Source organism: Emys orbicularis, chromosome 3 (assembly GCF_028017835.1).
Source record: "Emys orbicularis isolate rEmyOrb1 chromosome 3, rEmyOrb1.hap1, whole genome shotgun sequence".
Classification (NCBI taxonomy): Eukaryota; Metazoa; Chordata; order Testudines; family Emydidae; genus Emys; species Emys orbicularis.
This window is the reverse complement of record NC_088685.1, coordinates 160,473,049-160,488,770: the sequence shown is the minus strand read 5'-3', so window position 1 is coordinate 160,488,770 and position 15,722 is coordinate 160,473,049. Positions and strand designations below refer to the sequence as shown.

Genomic DNA, 15,722 nt, shown 5'->3' with positions numbered 1-15,722 from the left:
ACTCCAGGCACCTCCCTGCCCCAGTCTGTCGTCCCTCATTAGCCCCTGTCTGGCCCCCCAGCAGCCCCACGCTGTCTCCCCATATTCCCTGTCTCCTGGCCTGGCCCAACAGGCGCTATGAAGAAGGCAGGCTCTTTCTCTTCCCTAGCTGGCTGTTCTAGCGCCACAGCGCCTCTGGTGGGGAAAAAGGTGGAATGGCAGCAACTTTCCAGCAGAAGCTTATTTTCTGCATAAATAAATTATAAGTAGCACATGAATTGTGCACATGCGTAGTGGTGCAGAATTCCCCCGGGAGTAAACATCAGGATACATCAATTCCAGCAAGGAACACCTGACCAGAGCCTCAACCACTGATGGTACCTTCCCGTCTCACACAGCGCCTCCGTCCTCCAATCCCGTTAGCACCAGCGGATCAGACCCTTCACACCCAGGGAGGAGGCAGAGACTTATACTACACCAGAATATGTTTTTTGCTCTTCCCATGCCTCAATTTCCCCCATCATCTGGACCTTCTCTCACTAGGGAGATTTTAATTCTACGAGGGGATGTTGGCTATGGCAGAAGTCTGTCCCCTCTTCCATCTATCAATCTGGCTTTTCCCCCATTAGAACTGTTAGTATCACTGATGAATCCGTACCCAAATTTCTCTTCCTTGGGAGTATCTGAAACCCCCAGAGGAACCATCACCTCCCCCAAGGAAATCTAGCCCAGGCAAGAAATCCAGAGCTTCCTGGTACCAACCTCCACCTTGGCATTTACCTCTGGACTGGTGGTACCCCATGCATTGAGGACCTCTGCAACCCCTTCCTGACCCAGTTTATTGGTCAAACTGGGGAATATGGGACCCAGATGCAGAGCCTGTTTGTCCTGTTAGGCAGTCACTCCACCATTCCCCTCCAAAGGAACATCTAGAGCTTCCTCGTGACCCTATGGAAGAGGAAGATTATGATCTGATTTAATCGGTTCTGCTGGTAATGACAAGATTGTCATCTTCATCTCCTGATGTAGTCATTCCAGTGTCTCCATCCCTTCCAGATGACCAGAAACAGTTCCAAGAATGATTGTGCAGAATGACAAAGGAATTCCTGATCATCTTAGGAGAGGACCAGATCCCTCAAACTCTTGCATATACTGCAAACTACTGGATCTGGTCAAATAGCGCTTCTAGTTAATGAACCTGTTAAGCAATCTGGCATGTACCAGCCACATGCACCCCTACCCCTACAAAGGCAGAGGAACAATATTTCATTCCAGCCAAGGGAGCCAAATTTCTTTTTACCAATCACATATCTAACTCTGGTCATCAGGCTGCCGTCGAGAATCTAGATGACAATATTCAAAATCCTTCTGACAAGGAGGCTAAACGTCTAGGCTTGTTGGGAAGAAAGGTATTCCCATCCACTAGCCTTCAGTTCAGAATAGTGAAATATCAAGCACTGTTGGTTAAGTATGACTATCTGAACTATTCCAAGTTTACAGACTTTGTGGACGAACTGCCATAGCAAGACAGAGCTTAGTTTCAAGCACTTATTGAAAAAGATATGCTGGTGGCCAGAACCACACATCTATCAGTGGTTGATGCCACAGACACATTATCAAGGTCGATGTTAACAGCCATTATAATGTGCTAGACAGCTCAGGATTTTCTAGGGAGGTGCAAAACGCTGTAGAGGACTTGCCTTTCAACTAAGCCCATTTTTTCAATGAGAAGACAAATAAGTCCTTACTCTGAAGGACTCCAGAGCCACCCTTCACTCCCTGGGAATCTGTACTGTCATGCTGTCTGGAGTGACTCACGAACGTGAGTGCCAACCTCAGGGCAGACACTTCAACTGGTGGTATGTTCTATAATTAGATTTGTCAACCCAGTACCAAATGTGAATTCCCAAAGTACTACAATAGTCTTACAACAGTCTCACAGTCCCATTAGACACTATCTCGCCACCCAGGCAAGCTGGACTATGTGATAAGTGATCACACCAAAAATCACAGAACCTTCAGGTTACATCTAGTCCCAAGAGACCAGTCATTCACCCAAGTTGATTTGCATCCCAGCTCTCACACCAAAGACAACTCTGGTATCCAGTTCTAAAGTAAACTAACTAAGGAAGGAATGAAGGTAAGAAAAAGGAATGAGTGTTATTGAAAGGTTAAAGCAGGTAAAAAATACATATACAGGCGAGAGAGTTTACTACGTCTCTGCTACTTTTTGGAATTAGAAACTGCCAGCTTCCCATAAGCCTTTTAGGGCTACCCAGAGTAACTTTGGGAAATTCCGTCTTCTCGTTTCTTTATTCTGCCCTGCTAGAATCCAAACAGTCCAGAGATGAAGAATTCTTCCTTGTGACCATATGTATAGCTTCTTCTCTCAGAAACCCAGCTGACAGCAACAGTTGTTACACAGGTCCCTTCTTCATGAGAGGTGGGAGGAAGAATGCACTTAGTCGTTGATCCTTGATCTAGCACAATGGCTCACTGGCATTTAATGAACAGGATTTAACATCTTTGTAAGAGACCATTTGCATTACACAAGGTTTGTTTCTTGTTTGTTGGGTTACTTAGTTACAGGGCTATAATACAATGCAAATATTTGCTGTTACAGTATAACATAGGGTATCCTTGAGTGAGAACAATACATGCAGTATCCTATAAGCATTTTATAAAATATTAAACACATTCTTATCAACTTAACATCCAATATTTATTTTGATAATGCTAACACACAGGTAAGCAAGACTGGTTTCCAACTATGCATTTAAGTGTTCAGTGAGGCCTTGTCATGAGCTGGCAGTTGGTCTGCCAGGGTCATATATACACCTGCCCCAAAGAGAAAATATCACAGGCAGCCCTGTAAATCTAGACCAGTGACTTAACAGTTTTATCCGCAATCTTATGATACTCCTCATAAGAGCCAGAAGATGCAGAAGTCTCATTCATTTCCCTGCACCTGCCATATCTTCAGTACCATCTCAATCCCATCCCCTGGCTAAAAGATATTTTGGATGTCCATTTAAAAACTGCAAACTCAATGATGCCACCACTAACCAATGCCCACATGTCCTTCAGGAGTTGTTTGGCAGTTTTTCAACAACTGGAGTTTAGTAACAATGGATACGTCATCCAGTCTGGCTAAGCAATCAAGTTTACTGTTCTGCTTCCTCTGAAACCGCCTCTTCAGGGATCATTCTCACAAGAGTATTCTCAGGCAGAAAGTGGAGTCCCTTCTCCAACAAGGAGCAATAGAGTAGGTAGCTCTCCAACACCAGGGAAAAGGCTTTTTACTCCGTGTACTTCCTTGTATCCGAAAAGAGAGGGTGATTGGAGACCCTTTCTTGATCTTTACAGTCTCCACCACTTTTTTCATAAACTGAAATTTCACATGGTCACATTGGCATCAATAATCTCATTCCTGGAAAAGGACATTTGGTTTACAGCTCTTGATGTGAAGGACGCACACTTTATGTGGATGTTCACCCCACCCACAGGCAGTTTCTCAGATTTGTGGTGGGTCCCAACCATTTCCAATATAGGGTGCTCCTATTCAGCCTTGCCTGCACCCCAGGGTCTTTACCAAAGTCTTCCTGGTAGTTGCATTTCACTTCATCTCAATTATTTGCTTCTCGTTGTGAGGACACAAGAGGCCTCATTAATGCTCCAGCACCTATCCTCTTTAGGAGTCAGTGTAAACTTGGAAAAATCTATCCTCCCTCTGACATACACCATAGACTTTACAGGGGCGACCCTGGATTCAGTCATGGCAAGAGTTTCTCTACCAATGGATAGGTTTTGCTCCATGAGTGACCTGATAGACCAGGTTATGCGAAACTCTTGAGCACCACTCAAAACTTGTATTTCCCTCCTGGGGCACATGGCTTCATGCACTTGTTATCCCATTCACCAGACTCGTCTTACATTGCCTACAGGCATGACTCCAAACAGCATGTTCAACCAAACACAACACAAATATCTTAGTGACAATTCCTTCCAGAATGCTGTTCAGCCAAGGGGAAGTGTTTTCCCATATGGATACAGATGAAACACATATCTGAGTCAGCAGATATTCCCCTTATTTTGAGCTATCATCTCACTCAAAACTGGGCTCTTGGTCAGGCCTATAAGAGTCTACCTGGCAGCATTCAGTGCATGCCATCCACCCTCAATGGTTACTCAGTGTTCACTCACCCATTGACTAACAGATTCTTGAAAGGCCCAATCAGAACCTTTTCACCAGTAAGGAAGCCTACCCTTCACTGGGACTTGAACCTTGTTTTCAGCACTCTGAAACCACTAGGAAAACCCTTCAAACCACTAGGAACATGTTCCATCTATCACCTATCAATAAAAATTGTGTTCCTTTTGGCCATCACCTCAGCCAGAAGGGTGGGGGAACTCAGAGCTCAAAGAACTCCCAGTTCTATACGGTAAGTAACTTATCTGTTGCTTTTTTCTCTCTCTGGTATTGTGGTTGTGGCTCTGTAGTTAGCACTCCCGACTACCGTGTCAGAGCTAGATTTGGTTCTTTGGCCCACTCTCTCCCTTTCCCAAAGCAGAAGGGATTGGGTATAAAGGCAGTGTGCTCAGTTCCTATGAAAAAAGATGAATATGCAGCAACTCCAGTACCTAAACTAGGAGAGGGCTGGATGGGTTCCAAAGAGCCCCATCCAGTCCTCTTCGGCTGAAGATAACTGACACACAAGACCATAGAGGGAAGGAATGTAAGGTAGAAGTTCTGTTGCAGAGCTTCTCTCTGTATAGGATAGATTGAACAAGTGGGTCTTAAGGGGGTGGGGGCCTGTTGGTTGAATGTGCCGGGGGGCATATTCTCATGGACACTAGGACCACGTGTCTAAAGGGAGTGACTCTAAAGGAGTAACTTGTTCTCTCCTTTCCGCCTGCCGCTGCTGCGCTCTCCATGATCCAGATCCATCCTCCTTCCAACCAAACAGACTGCAGCTCCTCGCTGTTCCCTTGGCTCGCAGGGACAGCCCTGTTGTAAGAGTCTGTGGAGCTGGAGGAGGAAAATCAACCCACTACCAGCTTCCCTCCCCCACGCCCCAGTTCTGTCTATCACTATTTCTGGCCTCATCAGTGGCACTTGCCCACCTTCATCCAAAATCCTTGTAAGATTTGGGCAGGCCCTAGCAAGAAACTGGGGGGTGGGTTTTGGGTCCTATGTGAAAAAAGTGGAGCAGTTCTACTGAGTACATATCAAATAAAACAGCTTGTGTGTTTAGGAGTTACATTTCAAGGATTTGTTTAAAGGGTTTAAGTAACCTTGTGTAGCTGTCATAGAAGCAGTGCCTTTGACTGAAGTAGTAACCCATATTGCTCTGCATTGAAGTGATGTCTTAGGAATGAAATTTTGCCTAAATAAAGATAGATAGTATTGTCAGTCAGCTTAGATGTGCAAGCAGTTGCAAATCGAATGAAATGCTCAGCCAGACTTAGTTCTAAGGGGCAGATTTGTAATATGTACAGTGTTACAATGCAGGCTTCATGATGTATTGCATGTGAGTTTGCTAGGCCTCTGTTAAAAGGGCATTGTCCTGTAGTAGCATGAAAGCTCAATTTAAGAAGCAACCTGGAGACTTGTCCTGCAGAGGCTGCGTGGTGCCATGTCTTACAGAAGTGACATGTTATTACATAACATTAAAATAGCTGTATTTTTAGAGGCAAGTCATTCACCTTCCATGCTTTTTCCCTCCTTTTTAGAATCTGTTCCAGTGATAGCAGCTCCATCCATGTGGACACGACCCCAGATAAAAGACTTCAAAGAGAAGATCCGACAGGATGCAGATTCTGTGATCACAGTAGGCCGAGGAGAAGTGGTTACAGTCAGAGTACCAACTCACGAAGAGGGGTCGTATCTCTTCTGGGAGTTTGCTACAGACAATTATGACATTGGTTTTGGGGTATATTTTGAATGGACAGACTCCCCTAACACTGCAGTCAGTGTGCATGTCAGCGAATCCAGTGATGATGAGGATGAAGAGGAAGGTATATTTGCTTATTTTATATACGCTTTTAATGGTGTCCGTTGGCCATACTCTAATATAAGGGGGTCTCTCTTTTTTTGTGCGCGCTCTCTGCACAGCTGGTGTCCCTCTAAAAATGAAATCTGTCCCTTCCAAATCTTAGTTAATAATTGTTTCAAGTACCACATCTGCCTGGGGCCATGCTAAGGCAGTCATGGCCCTAGTTGCATCCACATGTGTTGGTCCCCACAACCCCTTGGCAGGGGTCACCCATATGGCTTAGGGAGGAATCACTATTACTCCTCCTTCTGGCAAGATAGAGCCTCCCTCCTGTCCAGACCACTGCTCCTTAAGCAGGCTGGGGAAATTCCCAGAGGAGAGAAAACTGTTCTTACCCACCCAAGCAAAGAGGTCCTGCCACCAACACCCCAACAGAGCTGCAATGGGGGCTGACAGCAAGGGTACCACACAATGCTCAGTGTGTAGGGGGTCCTCCCAGAGCAGTAGGGCTTTGAAAGTTAACACCCCATTGGAATAAATGAGGAGGTTAACACCTCTTTAGAAACATTTCTTCAGGCTGTCTGCAGACACCACTGCCGTGGTTACGCTTGGCTTACATTTCAAGCTATTATTTTGCAACCACAAGGTCTGAAATACAACTTTTTAAAGTGAAAACTTCAATTCTGGTGATTGTTTGACTTCAGGAACCATGGCTCTGTGCGTGTCTCTCTGTTGTGCTTATGCCTTGGTCCTGTTGCCAGTTTTTATGGTTCTATTTTACTATCTTGTCCTCTTCTCTTTTGGTGTGAAAGACACGCTAAGGGAAACAAAGGTTGCTGCTGTTAAATGCTCAACTGATAAGCTGATTTTTTTTTCTCTAATGATGATTAATGATTTCTCTAATCTGGGGGCTGTAACAATAACACTTCAGAGATAAGTGATTTAAAAAAAAATAATTTCCTTAAACACTGAAGAGGTGCTCATGTAGGCCTTGGCTACACTGGCGCTGTACAGCGCTGCAACTTGCTGCGCTCAGGGGTGTGAAAACGCCCCCCCCCCCCCGAGTGCAGCGCTGTAAAGCGCCAGTGTAATCAGCGCCTGCAGCAGCTCGCAGCGCTGCAAGCTATTCCCCTTGGAGAGGTGGAGTACTTGCAGCGCTGCGACTACACTCGCGCTTCACAGCGGCAGCGCTGTGAATCCCCAAGTGTAGCCAAGGCCGTAGACTGTGGGAGTTGGTATGCTATGCTCCATCTTGAACAAGGTGCTCAAACATTGCATGCTGGGGTGGAAGGATGATCTTGGTCTTGTGATCAAGGCAAAGGGGAGAGGCCTGGATTCTGTTTCTCATCCTGATACTTTGTCACCTTGAGCAAGTCACTTAACCACTCTCTTGACTTCCTATTCTGTAAAACATATTGTCCTGGATATGGGTATTGAGAGGCAAAATTATTTCTGCACTGAGAGTTCCTTGATAGAAGGGGCTGTAAAGTGCAAAGCCTGTAGTGTTGGGCTGATGCTGGGACCTGTGGGGCTGCATCTGCACATTGAAGGTTAAGGGAAATCTTTGTTTTAGGACATGACCTTTAGGCTGTTGAATTTCCTAATATATGACTATGTGGTAAGCAAATCTGGACATCCCTGCTTCTGCTAGATACTAACCCAGATAACACTTGGTGCTAGCTAGGGTACTAAGATAAGCCACTGCTAAGTGAAACTCTCCTTCATGGAACTTAAAAAAAAATCTTAAACACAAAAGGTCACAATGCCAAGTGTCAATTTGAGAAGTAACTACACAGTATGGTGAAAGCATTCTTTGTAATTGATCTTTGGACATGCTAAAGCTGATGGTTTCCTTCCTTTCCCTATTGGCATTGTGGGCCTTAATGTGCAGTGATTTGAAACCTAGAAAAAGAGCCTGTTGTACATAAAATGTTCACATAGAAATGGAGGTTGGGTAGAGAGGCCCCTTTGAAAACTTCATCTGTAGATGATATGGCATGATTAAAACAGGTGATAGTGCAAGTGAGTTAAAGTAGCCTGATGTGAGGGAGAATGAGAAATACCACTCTTAAAAGTCAGAGATGGAAAAGACTTACTAGGTTGTCTTTCATTCTCCTGTCTCTGATGTATGAGTATTATTTACTGTCTAGTCTCCAGTGCTTTGTCCAGTATCAGATGACTCAAGCAATGAAATGCCCACTTCCACTATTCTATATGTTGGACCAAAACTCAAGCCATGGTGGTGAAAGTCTCCATATACCTTTAATACTCCCCTAAAGGATGCAATTCCTGCCCTGCTGACATATTTTCCAGGAAGGAAATTAACCTCAATATCCTCTCTTCCAAGGCCTGATGTTGCAATGATCCGGATGGCCAAAGGCTTGGACCCAGGTCCTTTCCTTCAGCCACCGGGGAGTCTGGCATGCCATTGCTGGAGCTTGTGACCCAGCCATCTGTCTTCTGCCACTGAACTGCTAGGCCACCTTCGGGTGTGCTGTATCCTGCCTGCAAAAATTGTGCACAGGGATTTGCTTGTAGGTGCACAACTGCTCTGCATAGACAAGTGAACAAAATGACCTGTGAATACTTTACAACTGAGTGAACCACATCTGGAAATGCCTCAGGCTATGACCTTAATTCATCCAGCTGTGGTCTAGTCATTAGGCTAGGCCACCCCACTTAATGGGCTGTCCTTCAGCTCACATGAATAACAGTAGGTCAGGAGTTCAACAGTTAGCTCAGCTAACCTTTATTTTACTGTGCCAACAGTTCTTGAGTCTTTTCATTATGTTCTATTAACTCTGATCTTGAGCAAAAGCAGTTCTCAAGAGAGGAGTCTGAAATAGCTGGGCTTTGAGATCCTCTGACAAGAAGCTGTAAAACTGCTTATGGTTCAACTCTGAGATGCTGAGCACCAGTTGCTCTCATTGACTTTAATGGAAGCTGTGGTGGCTCAAGACCTTTGAAAATCAGGCCCTGGATCTGTTTATCATTTAACATTAGTGGATTCATAAAGTGCGTGATTGATGGAGAAACCCATGATCAGACTGAACTAAAAGCTGGTTTTCCCCTTCTTAGTAAATGTAATGTCACAACAAAGTACCACTCATTCATTTTTGTAAAATGGATAAAGAGACTAATTTCCATGCTTCATTTTAGAAATCTTACCTCAAATCTTCCTCATGAAAGTCCCTCAGTCTCCCTCCTCCCACCTTAAAAAAAAAATGTTCCCAAGTAGTTAAAACATACCTCTTATTTTGTTACTGAAATAACTTTGATTTGTGTCTTCCTGGTCCCTGTTGGACTAGCAAAAGAAAAAACAAGCCAAGATTTTTTTTATTCTTTATTTGTATAAAATCCCCCAGTATATTTAATGACTGATCTTTATTTTTTTCCACTACAGAAAACAGTGAAGAGAAAGCCAAAAAGAATGCCAGCAAGCCTCAGCTAGATGAAATAGTGCCTGTATACAGACGAGACTGTCACGAAGAAGTGTACGCTGGCAGCCACCAGTACCCAGGGAGAGGAGTTTATCTCCTTAAATTTGACAACTCCTACTCATTATGGAGATCAAAAACAGTTTACTACAGAGTTTATTATACTAGATAAAGATGTTGCGGTGTCGGAGGCTGGGGCTGTGCAGAAGACATCATTTTATTCGGAATTTTCTTCAAACATAATGGATCTTTTGAGTCTGTATTTTACCCTGTCTGGTGTATCTATACGGTTTGTGTGTGAACTTTAACATTAGAAGCTGGGATTTTTCTGCTGCACGATTGTAATGAAGATCATGTTGGGCTTAGCACAGGATCTCCCAGCCCTTAATGGCATCAAGAGGTTAGCCAATGAAATCACTGGCTGCCAGTGCTTAGACTGAAGTCACACTAACTGCATATACAAAACCTCCAAACTGTTACTTACACACACAAGCATGTAGTGTCTGAACAGTTGTTGGTATGGTGTTGCCTGGTCTGTGTGCTTTGGGAATTTATGGTAATTTGTTATTAGAGGGGGGTCTCATCCTTATTGGGCAGAATCAGATACGATTTGCAATGTAGCAAGTCTCTCCCTTAAACTGTATTCAAATGTCAGATTTTTACACCATTAAACCTTGAAACAAGTTGTCTCTCTTCTGTCGTCATGCAAGAGGTAACTTATTCCCTCTCTCAAAACAGTGTAGTGAATAAAAGACGAATGGCATTTGTTTTCAGTGGGGCTGCATAGTCTAGATCAATACAACAGTACTGTAAAAATGGAGCCCCTTGTCTGACTTCAAAATTGGAAGATATAACCTGGATAGCAATTGAAAATATATGTAACTAGTGATACAAAGCAGAATCTGAATGCCCCCTCCACCTACTGCTAGCCCTGGTGGGATTCTGACACTGAACCAGGGGCTGAATAAGTTCTTATCTTGTTTGCTGATTTGCTGTACGGGTAGACTTCAAAGTGAAATCAGTTTTCTGCACAACTCTCAGCTCTTGCTTTGTGTTTTTTGTAAACCTAAATCTGCACATAGTGCATTTAAACAATTATCTGAATCACTTTGGTGAAGTGTAGGGATTAATGTTGCACTAATATTATGGAAATCACTGCCAGGAACAACCCATTTTAGTTTAATCTGGGGGTACTTGTGTGCAAACCCTCCATGCTTTAATTCTAGTTTGTAATTATGTTTTTCAGGGAAAAGCAGAATGTCCCTGCAGATCCTTAAACATTTTAGCTTTAATCTCTCATGCCATATTTCATAGATACTGTTGAAGCATTTTCAGTTTGTGCTCTGAAAACATATACAGATGGTTATCTGGTGCATATCTGCAGTAACAGTGCACTTTTCTATGGAGCTTTGGTTTGAAGGGATGAGCAGGGGTTCAGGTATGGTAAAGGTGAACTGCGCATTCTGCATGGGTAATGCACTTGATTACTGTTGCATCTTTCTCAAATCACTTATTGCAGTAGGATTTCCATTGATTAGTTGCAGCTTGTACAGTTCCATAACAAATAGGGATGGTGGCGTTTGTGGGGGGGTTTGTTTTGAATATGTGGTTTGTATGTACATGATTCACTTTTTTTCTCATACCAACTGTGGAGAAAAAGCTCCTATAGAATGCTTAACTTGTCTTGGCATTTGGTTCAGCAACACACTACCAGCTTATAGCTAGCTAGTGCTGCTCCATCCAAAACACTTGTAAAATGTTCTGCTCGTGTACATACAGTATATAGGCCATGGAGTTAGAAAGTACCTTGCTTTTTAAAAAAATAACCCTGTATTTAAAAATGTAAAAAATAAAGGCAGGCACTAATATTTCTTCCAGTTTTCGATTTAGATTTTGTCCATACAAAAAAGTTTGACTTTTCTCTAAAAAATATAATTGTTCTTGGGAGCGGTGTATGTCGCTATTAATGGCAGCATTTACTGTCACGTGTTGGATGTCAGAACTTTTCAGTTTCCGAACTTTTTTTATTGCCTCTGGCTGTTTGGTACAGTACAAGTGCGATTTAAAATACCTTGGAATAATATATTTAATCTTAATTAAAATACATTTATCTGTAACCCTGTTGGCTTTTTATTAACTTTACCACTGTAGATGGCTGTTCAAGTAGAACATGGTAATTTTTTTTTTAAATGCCTTTCCTTTTTATAAAAGATTCACAGTATACAGCAACCTTTTCTCCTCTACTCTTCAGTTCTGCTATACTTATACACTGCCCTGCGCATGCTAATGGTTATCAATTAAAAACCACAAGGCTGTGTGGACAGTTTGCTTGAGGATGTGCATTGGAGAAGGTTAATGTCCCTCTGGGGTGGAGATTGTCTGCACATAATGAGTATTTTCATTACCCTGGGAGTGGCTAGGGTATCCTACTGTGCTAGACACTGCACCAACCATTCCTGCCTTGAGGTGCTTAAAGTCGCTAGAGACATGGATCTAACAGAGTAAGCAATGTGATGGTGTCAAGTAGCATGTTTGTGCCATAATTTTTTTTTTAAATGTTAAGTGGAAGTTAATTGAGTGGATTAGGCAAAGGAAGGGAGCATGAAGGGCTCGCAGGGTGTGGTTAAGGTGAGGAGAAACTGCTTTGGGAGGAGGGTATAAAACAAAGCCAGTGTGTCTCTCCAGTTAAAACTTTTCCCTCTGAGTCCCTGCTCCAGCACCTACTGGGGGACTGTACCTGCTTTTTGCCGGTTTGTTTGAGCTCTGGCACTGAAGCCTTGCTGGAACTTTTCTTCCTGAAGTCAATGTGGGCTATGGGGAAGTAGCACTGCACACATCCTAGTGCCCATGGGAGGAATGTCACCCCTTCTGGGAGTGGGGGAAGAGATGATTCCAGCTGGGCCTCTTTTCCCTTCCTCCCAAAGCTGCATTACCTGCTCAAGCTGTGTCAGCTCTTGCCAGCTGCTGCCTCCCTCAAAGTTCATGTGTGGACCTTGGCTGAGAGCAAAACAGGAAGGATTTGTGAGTTCTAGTTGCTCCATTGGTTTTGCCAACCCTCCTCAGAATTCTCTGGGCAATATTCCCTAGGACATCCACTAAATGGCACTAGGGCTTTGGCCTAGCTGTGAAAGTCATGGCCTTCTGTTATTCATCTCCCCAGATCCTCTCTCTCTTTATACTTGTCCCATCTCTATAGAAAGAGGAAAGCAGTCTAGAGGGGAATGAAAGCTGCTACCCTAGCCAGGGGTGAATGTGCTAGATTGCCTCCACTCTTGTGTACATGGAAGACACAACTCAGCCTAAATCAGTATAGGAGCAAGTCTCTGTGGGTAGGAGGGGCACAGAAATGAAGAAACAAGGTGACTGGAGCTCCCCTTCCAGCTACAGAGAGCAGTGAATGGTAAGGAGAAAACTTGTGCAGGATGGTTGCTCTCCTGCAGAGGGTGCATCTGTATGCTGCCTTCAAAGGCCTGTGTGTAATCAAGTTTAGATCCCACTTTAGCACATCCAAATCCTTATGGTGGTACCTCCCAACCCCAGCTCACATGGAGGGTTGTGAGGAGTGACATGAGGGTAGCCCAACAGCTGTGATTCTATACTATAGCCATGCAAGTGCTTCATAGCAGTGACTACCCTCAATACAGTAACTCCTCACTTAAAGTCGTCCCGGTTAACGTTGTTTCGTTGTTACATTGCTGATCAATTAGGGAACATACTCGTTTAGAAGGGAGCATTACACAACTCTTTAATGTCATTTGGCAGCTGCCTGTCTACTGCTTGCAGGAAGAGCAGCCCCTTGCAGCTAGCTGGTGGGGGCTTGGAACCAAGGTTGACCGGCAGCCCCCCTATCAGCTCCCCGCTCCCCTAAGTTCCCTGTGCAGCAGCTGCCTGCAGTTCAGCTGTGTCCCTCCCCCTGCTGCCATGTGCTGCTCCTGCCCTCTGCCTTGGAGCGGCTCCCCGAGACAACTCCTTGCTGTGCTGGGGGGAGGGAAGGAATGGGGGGGGGGCTAATGTCAGGGTGTCCCCCTGCACCCTGCTTACCCCATCTTCCATAGAGCAGGGCCCAGGATGGAGGGAGCTTGCAGCAGCTGTGTCTCAGCAAGCTGATCTAGTTAACAAGGCAGTGTACTTAAGGGAAATGTGCAAATCTCCCTCCATTCCTGCTGCCTTGCAGAGTGAGAGAGTTAACCCCTGAGGGCTCAGCCAATTGCTAGTTCATCATTTAGCAGTAAGGGAAATATCCCACCCTCTGACTCCTCCACCTCAACCAAGCTTCACAATCATCATCACTGTGTTCCAGTATTAAATTGTTTGTTTAAAACTTATACTGTGTGTATTTTTATATATATACACATACACATACACATATATATATATATATATATATATACACATACACATATATATATATATATATATATATATATATATATATGTCTTTTGTTTGGTGAAAAAAATTTCCCTGGAACCTAACCCCCTCATTTACATTAATTCTTGTGGGGAAATTGGATTTGCTTAACCTCGTTTTGCTTAAAGTCACATTTTTCAGGAACATAACTACAACATTAAGTGAGGAGTTACTGTATTTTTCTTAATTAGTTTGTGCTCTTTTGTCACAGTCCACAGGGGAGAGATCTGATTCTCATGCTGTTCAGTCATAAAATAAACTTAGATCAGCAGAACATATACTAGTAAGCAGCATAGTTCATTTGTATTTCTCATCACATCTAGGTGTAGACTAGGTTAATGTGAAAGCCAGGTAGTTATGGGGATGAGCCATATATGCTCTCCCCTTCTGTATATGCAAAGTAGCTTCCCTACCTGAGTATCATAGTTGTTTTGTAATTTAGGACTATAAAGCTTCTTTGGAAATAATGCTTTGTGTGGGGAAAAACACTGTAGCTAATTCTTACACAACCCACTCATATCCTAATGCCAGCAATGGGACTGGTGCAAAGTGAAGTCAGATATTCCAAAATAAGTGACACCAAGGGGTTATACATACTACTTTAGCTAGGGTCAGAGTAATTATTTAAACTGAACTTTACACCATTTATTTTCTCCACTCATCTTGGATAATTAAAAAAAACAAAACTTTTCTTTCAGGTGCTAGCACAAGGCTGGAATGTTTGCATTTAGATATTCCCCTTCTAAAGAGTTCGGTTTTCAAACCCTCTGTCCCTTTAAAAAATAAATAAATACCCAAAGTCTAACTAAGCCCCACATGATTCAGCAATATAAGTTAATGTTTCTACCCCAACATTAGCTTAAAACCTCTCTAAATATGAATTTAGAAGAACTGTTCTAGTATTGAGAAACTTGTTCTAAAATATATATTCCTCCAGCAACTGCTAATGCTTCTTTGTAAATAACTGAACCAAAATTAAAATGGTTTTCTGTATATTCTGCTACCTGAAGAGATACTTGTGCAAGACACTGCTGTGAATGAGAGGTAAGTTGTTGTTTTTTGTTTACTTCCTATGAAACAATGTCAAACATGCTGAGGGCTAAAAATATATGTAGCTTTGGGGGGATTAAAATTACATAATGTAAAGTGGAAAACTTCCTCTGTATCTTAGCTGATTGGATTTATTCCTGCTGTGTACAACTTGATCACTGCTCTAGCAGGTACCCAAAGAGAAATATCTGCTTGGAACTACTCCTTTTCAATTGCCTCTTGCATTGTGCACCATGATGCAGTGTGATCCTCTAGCTTACCTTGCTTCTGTATACATGCTCAAGCCTGGTCTACACTAGAAATTTACATGGGATAGCTATGTGTCTCAGGGGTGTGAAAAATCCACACCCGAGAGATGAAGCTATACTAGGGTTACCATACGTCCGGTTTTTCCCCGGACATGTCCGGCTTTTTGGTAATCAAACCCCCGTCCGGGGGGAATTGCCAAAAAGCCGAACATGTCCGGGAAAAATACCGCCGGCCGGGCACGTCCCCTCCCGCGGCTGCTGTGCTCCCTACCTTGACTCTTCTGCTCTGTTTAAAGCCGAGCTGCCCGAGCACTCCGGCTTCGGGCAGCCCCCTTGCCTCCGGACCCTGAGCCCCCGGCCAGGCACTTCCCCTCCCGGGCTCCGGGGGGTGCAGTGTCCAGAGGCATGGGGGCTGCCCGAAGCCGGTAGCGCTCGGGCAGCTCGGCTCTTAAACAGAGCCGAAGAGTCAGGGGAGGAGCACAGCAGCCGGAGCCCGGGAGGGGAAGTGCCCGGCCGGGGGCGCAGGGTCCGGAGGCATGGGGGCTGCCTGAAGCCCAAGCGCTACCAGCTTCACGGTTTGCTGGGCAGCCTCCAGACCCTGTGC

General features: G+C 44.0%; 1 protein-coding gene across 1 annotated transcript in view; it reads left to right on the top strand.

Moving 5' to 3' along the window:
* The window catches only part of ACBD3 (acyl-CoA binding domain containing 3), a 34,213-nt gene extending 22,751 nt beyond the window's left edge, over positions 1 to 11,462 (top strand). Inside the window, exons 7-8 of the mRNA XM_065400974.1 lie at positions 5,713 to 5,997; positions 9,379 to 11,462. Coding sequence (XP_065257046.1) covers positions 5,713 to 5,997; positions 9,379 to 9,584 — 491 coding nt within the window. The 3' untranslated portion in view covers positions 9,585 to 11,462. The remainder of the gene's footprint in view (positions 1 to 5,712; positions 5,998 to 9,378) is intronic.
* The last annotated feature ends 4,260 nt before the right edge of the window (positions 11,463 to 15,722 follow it).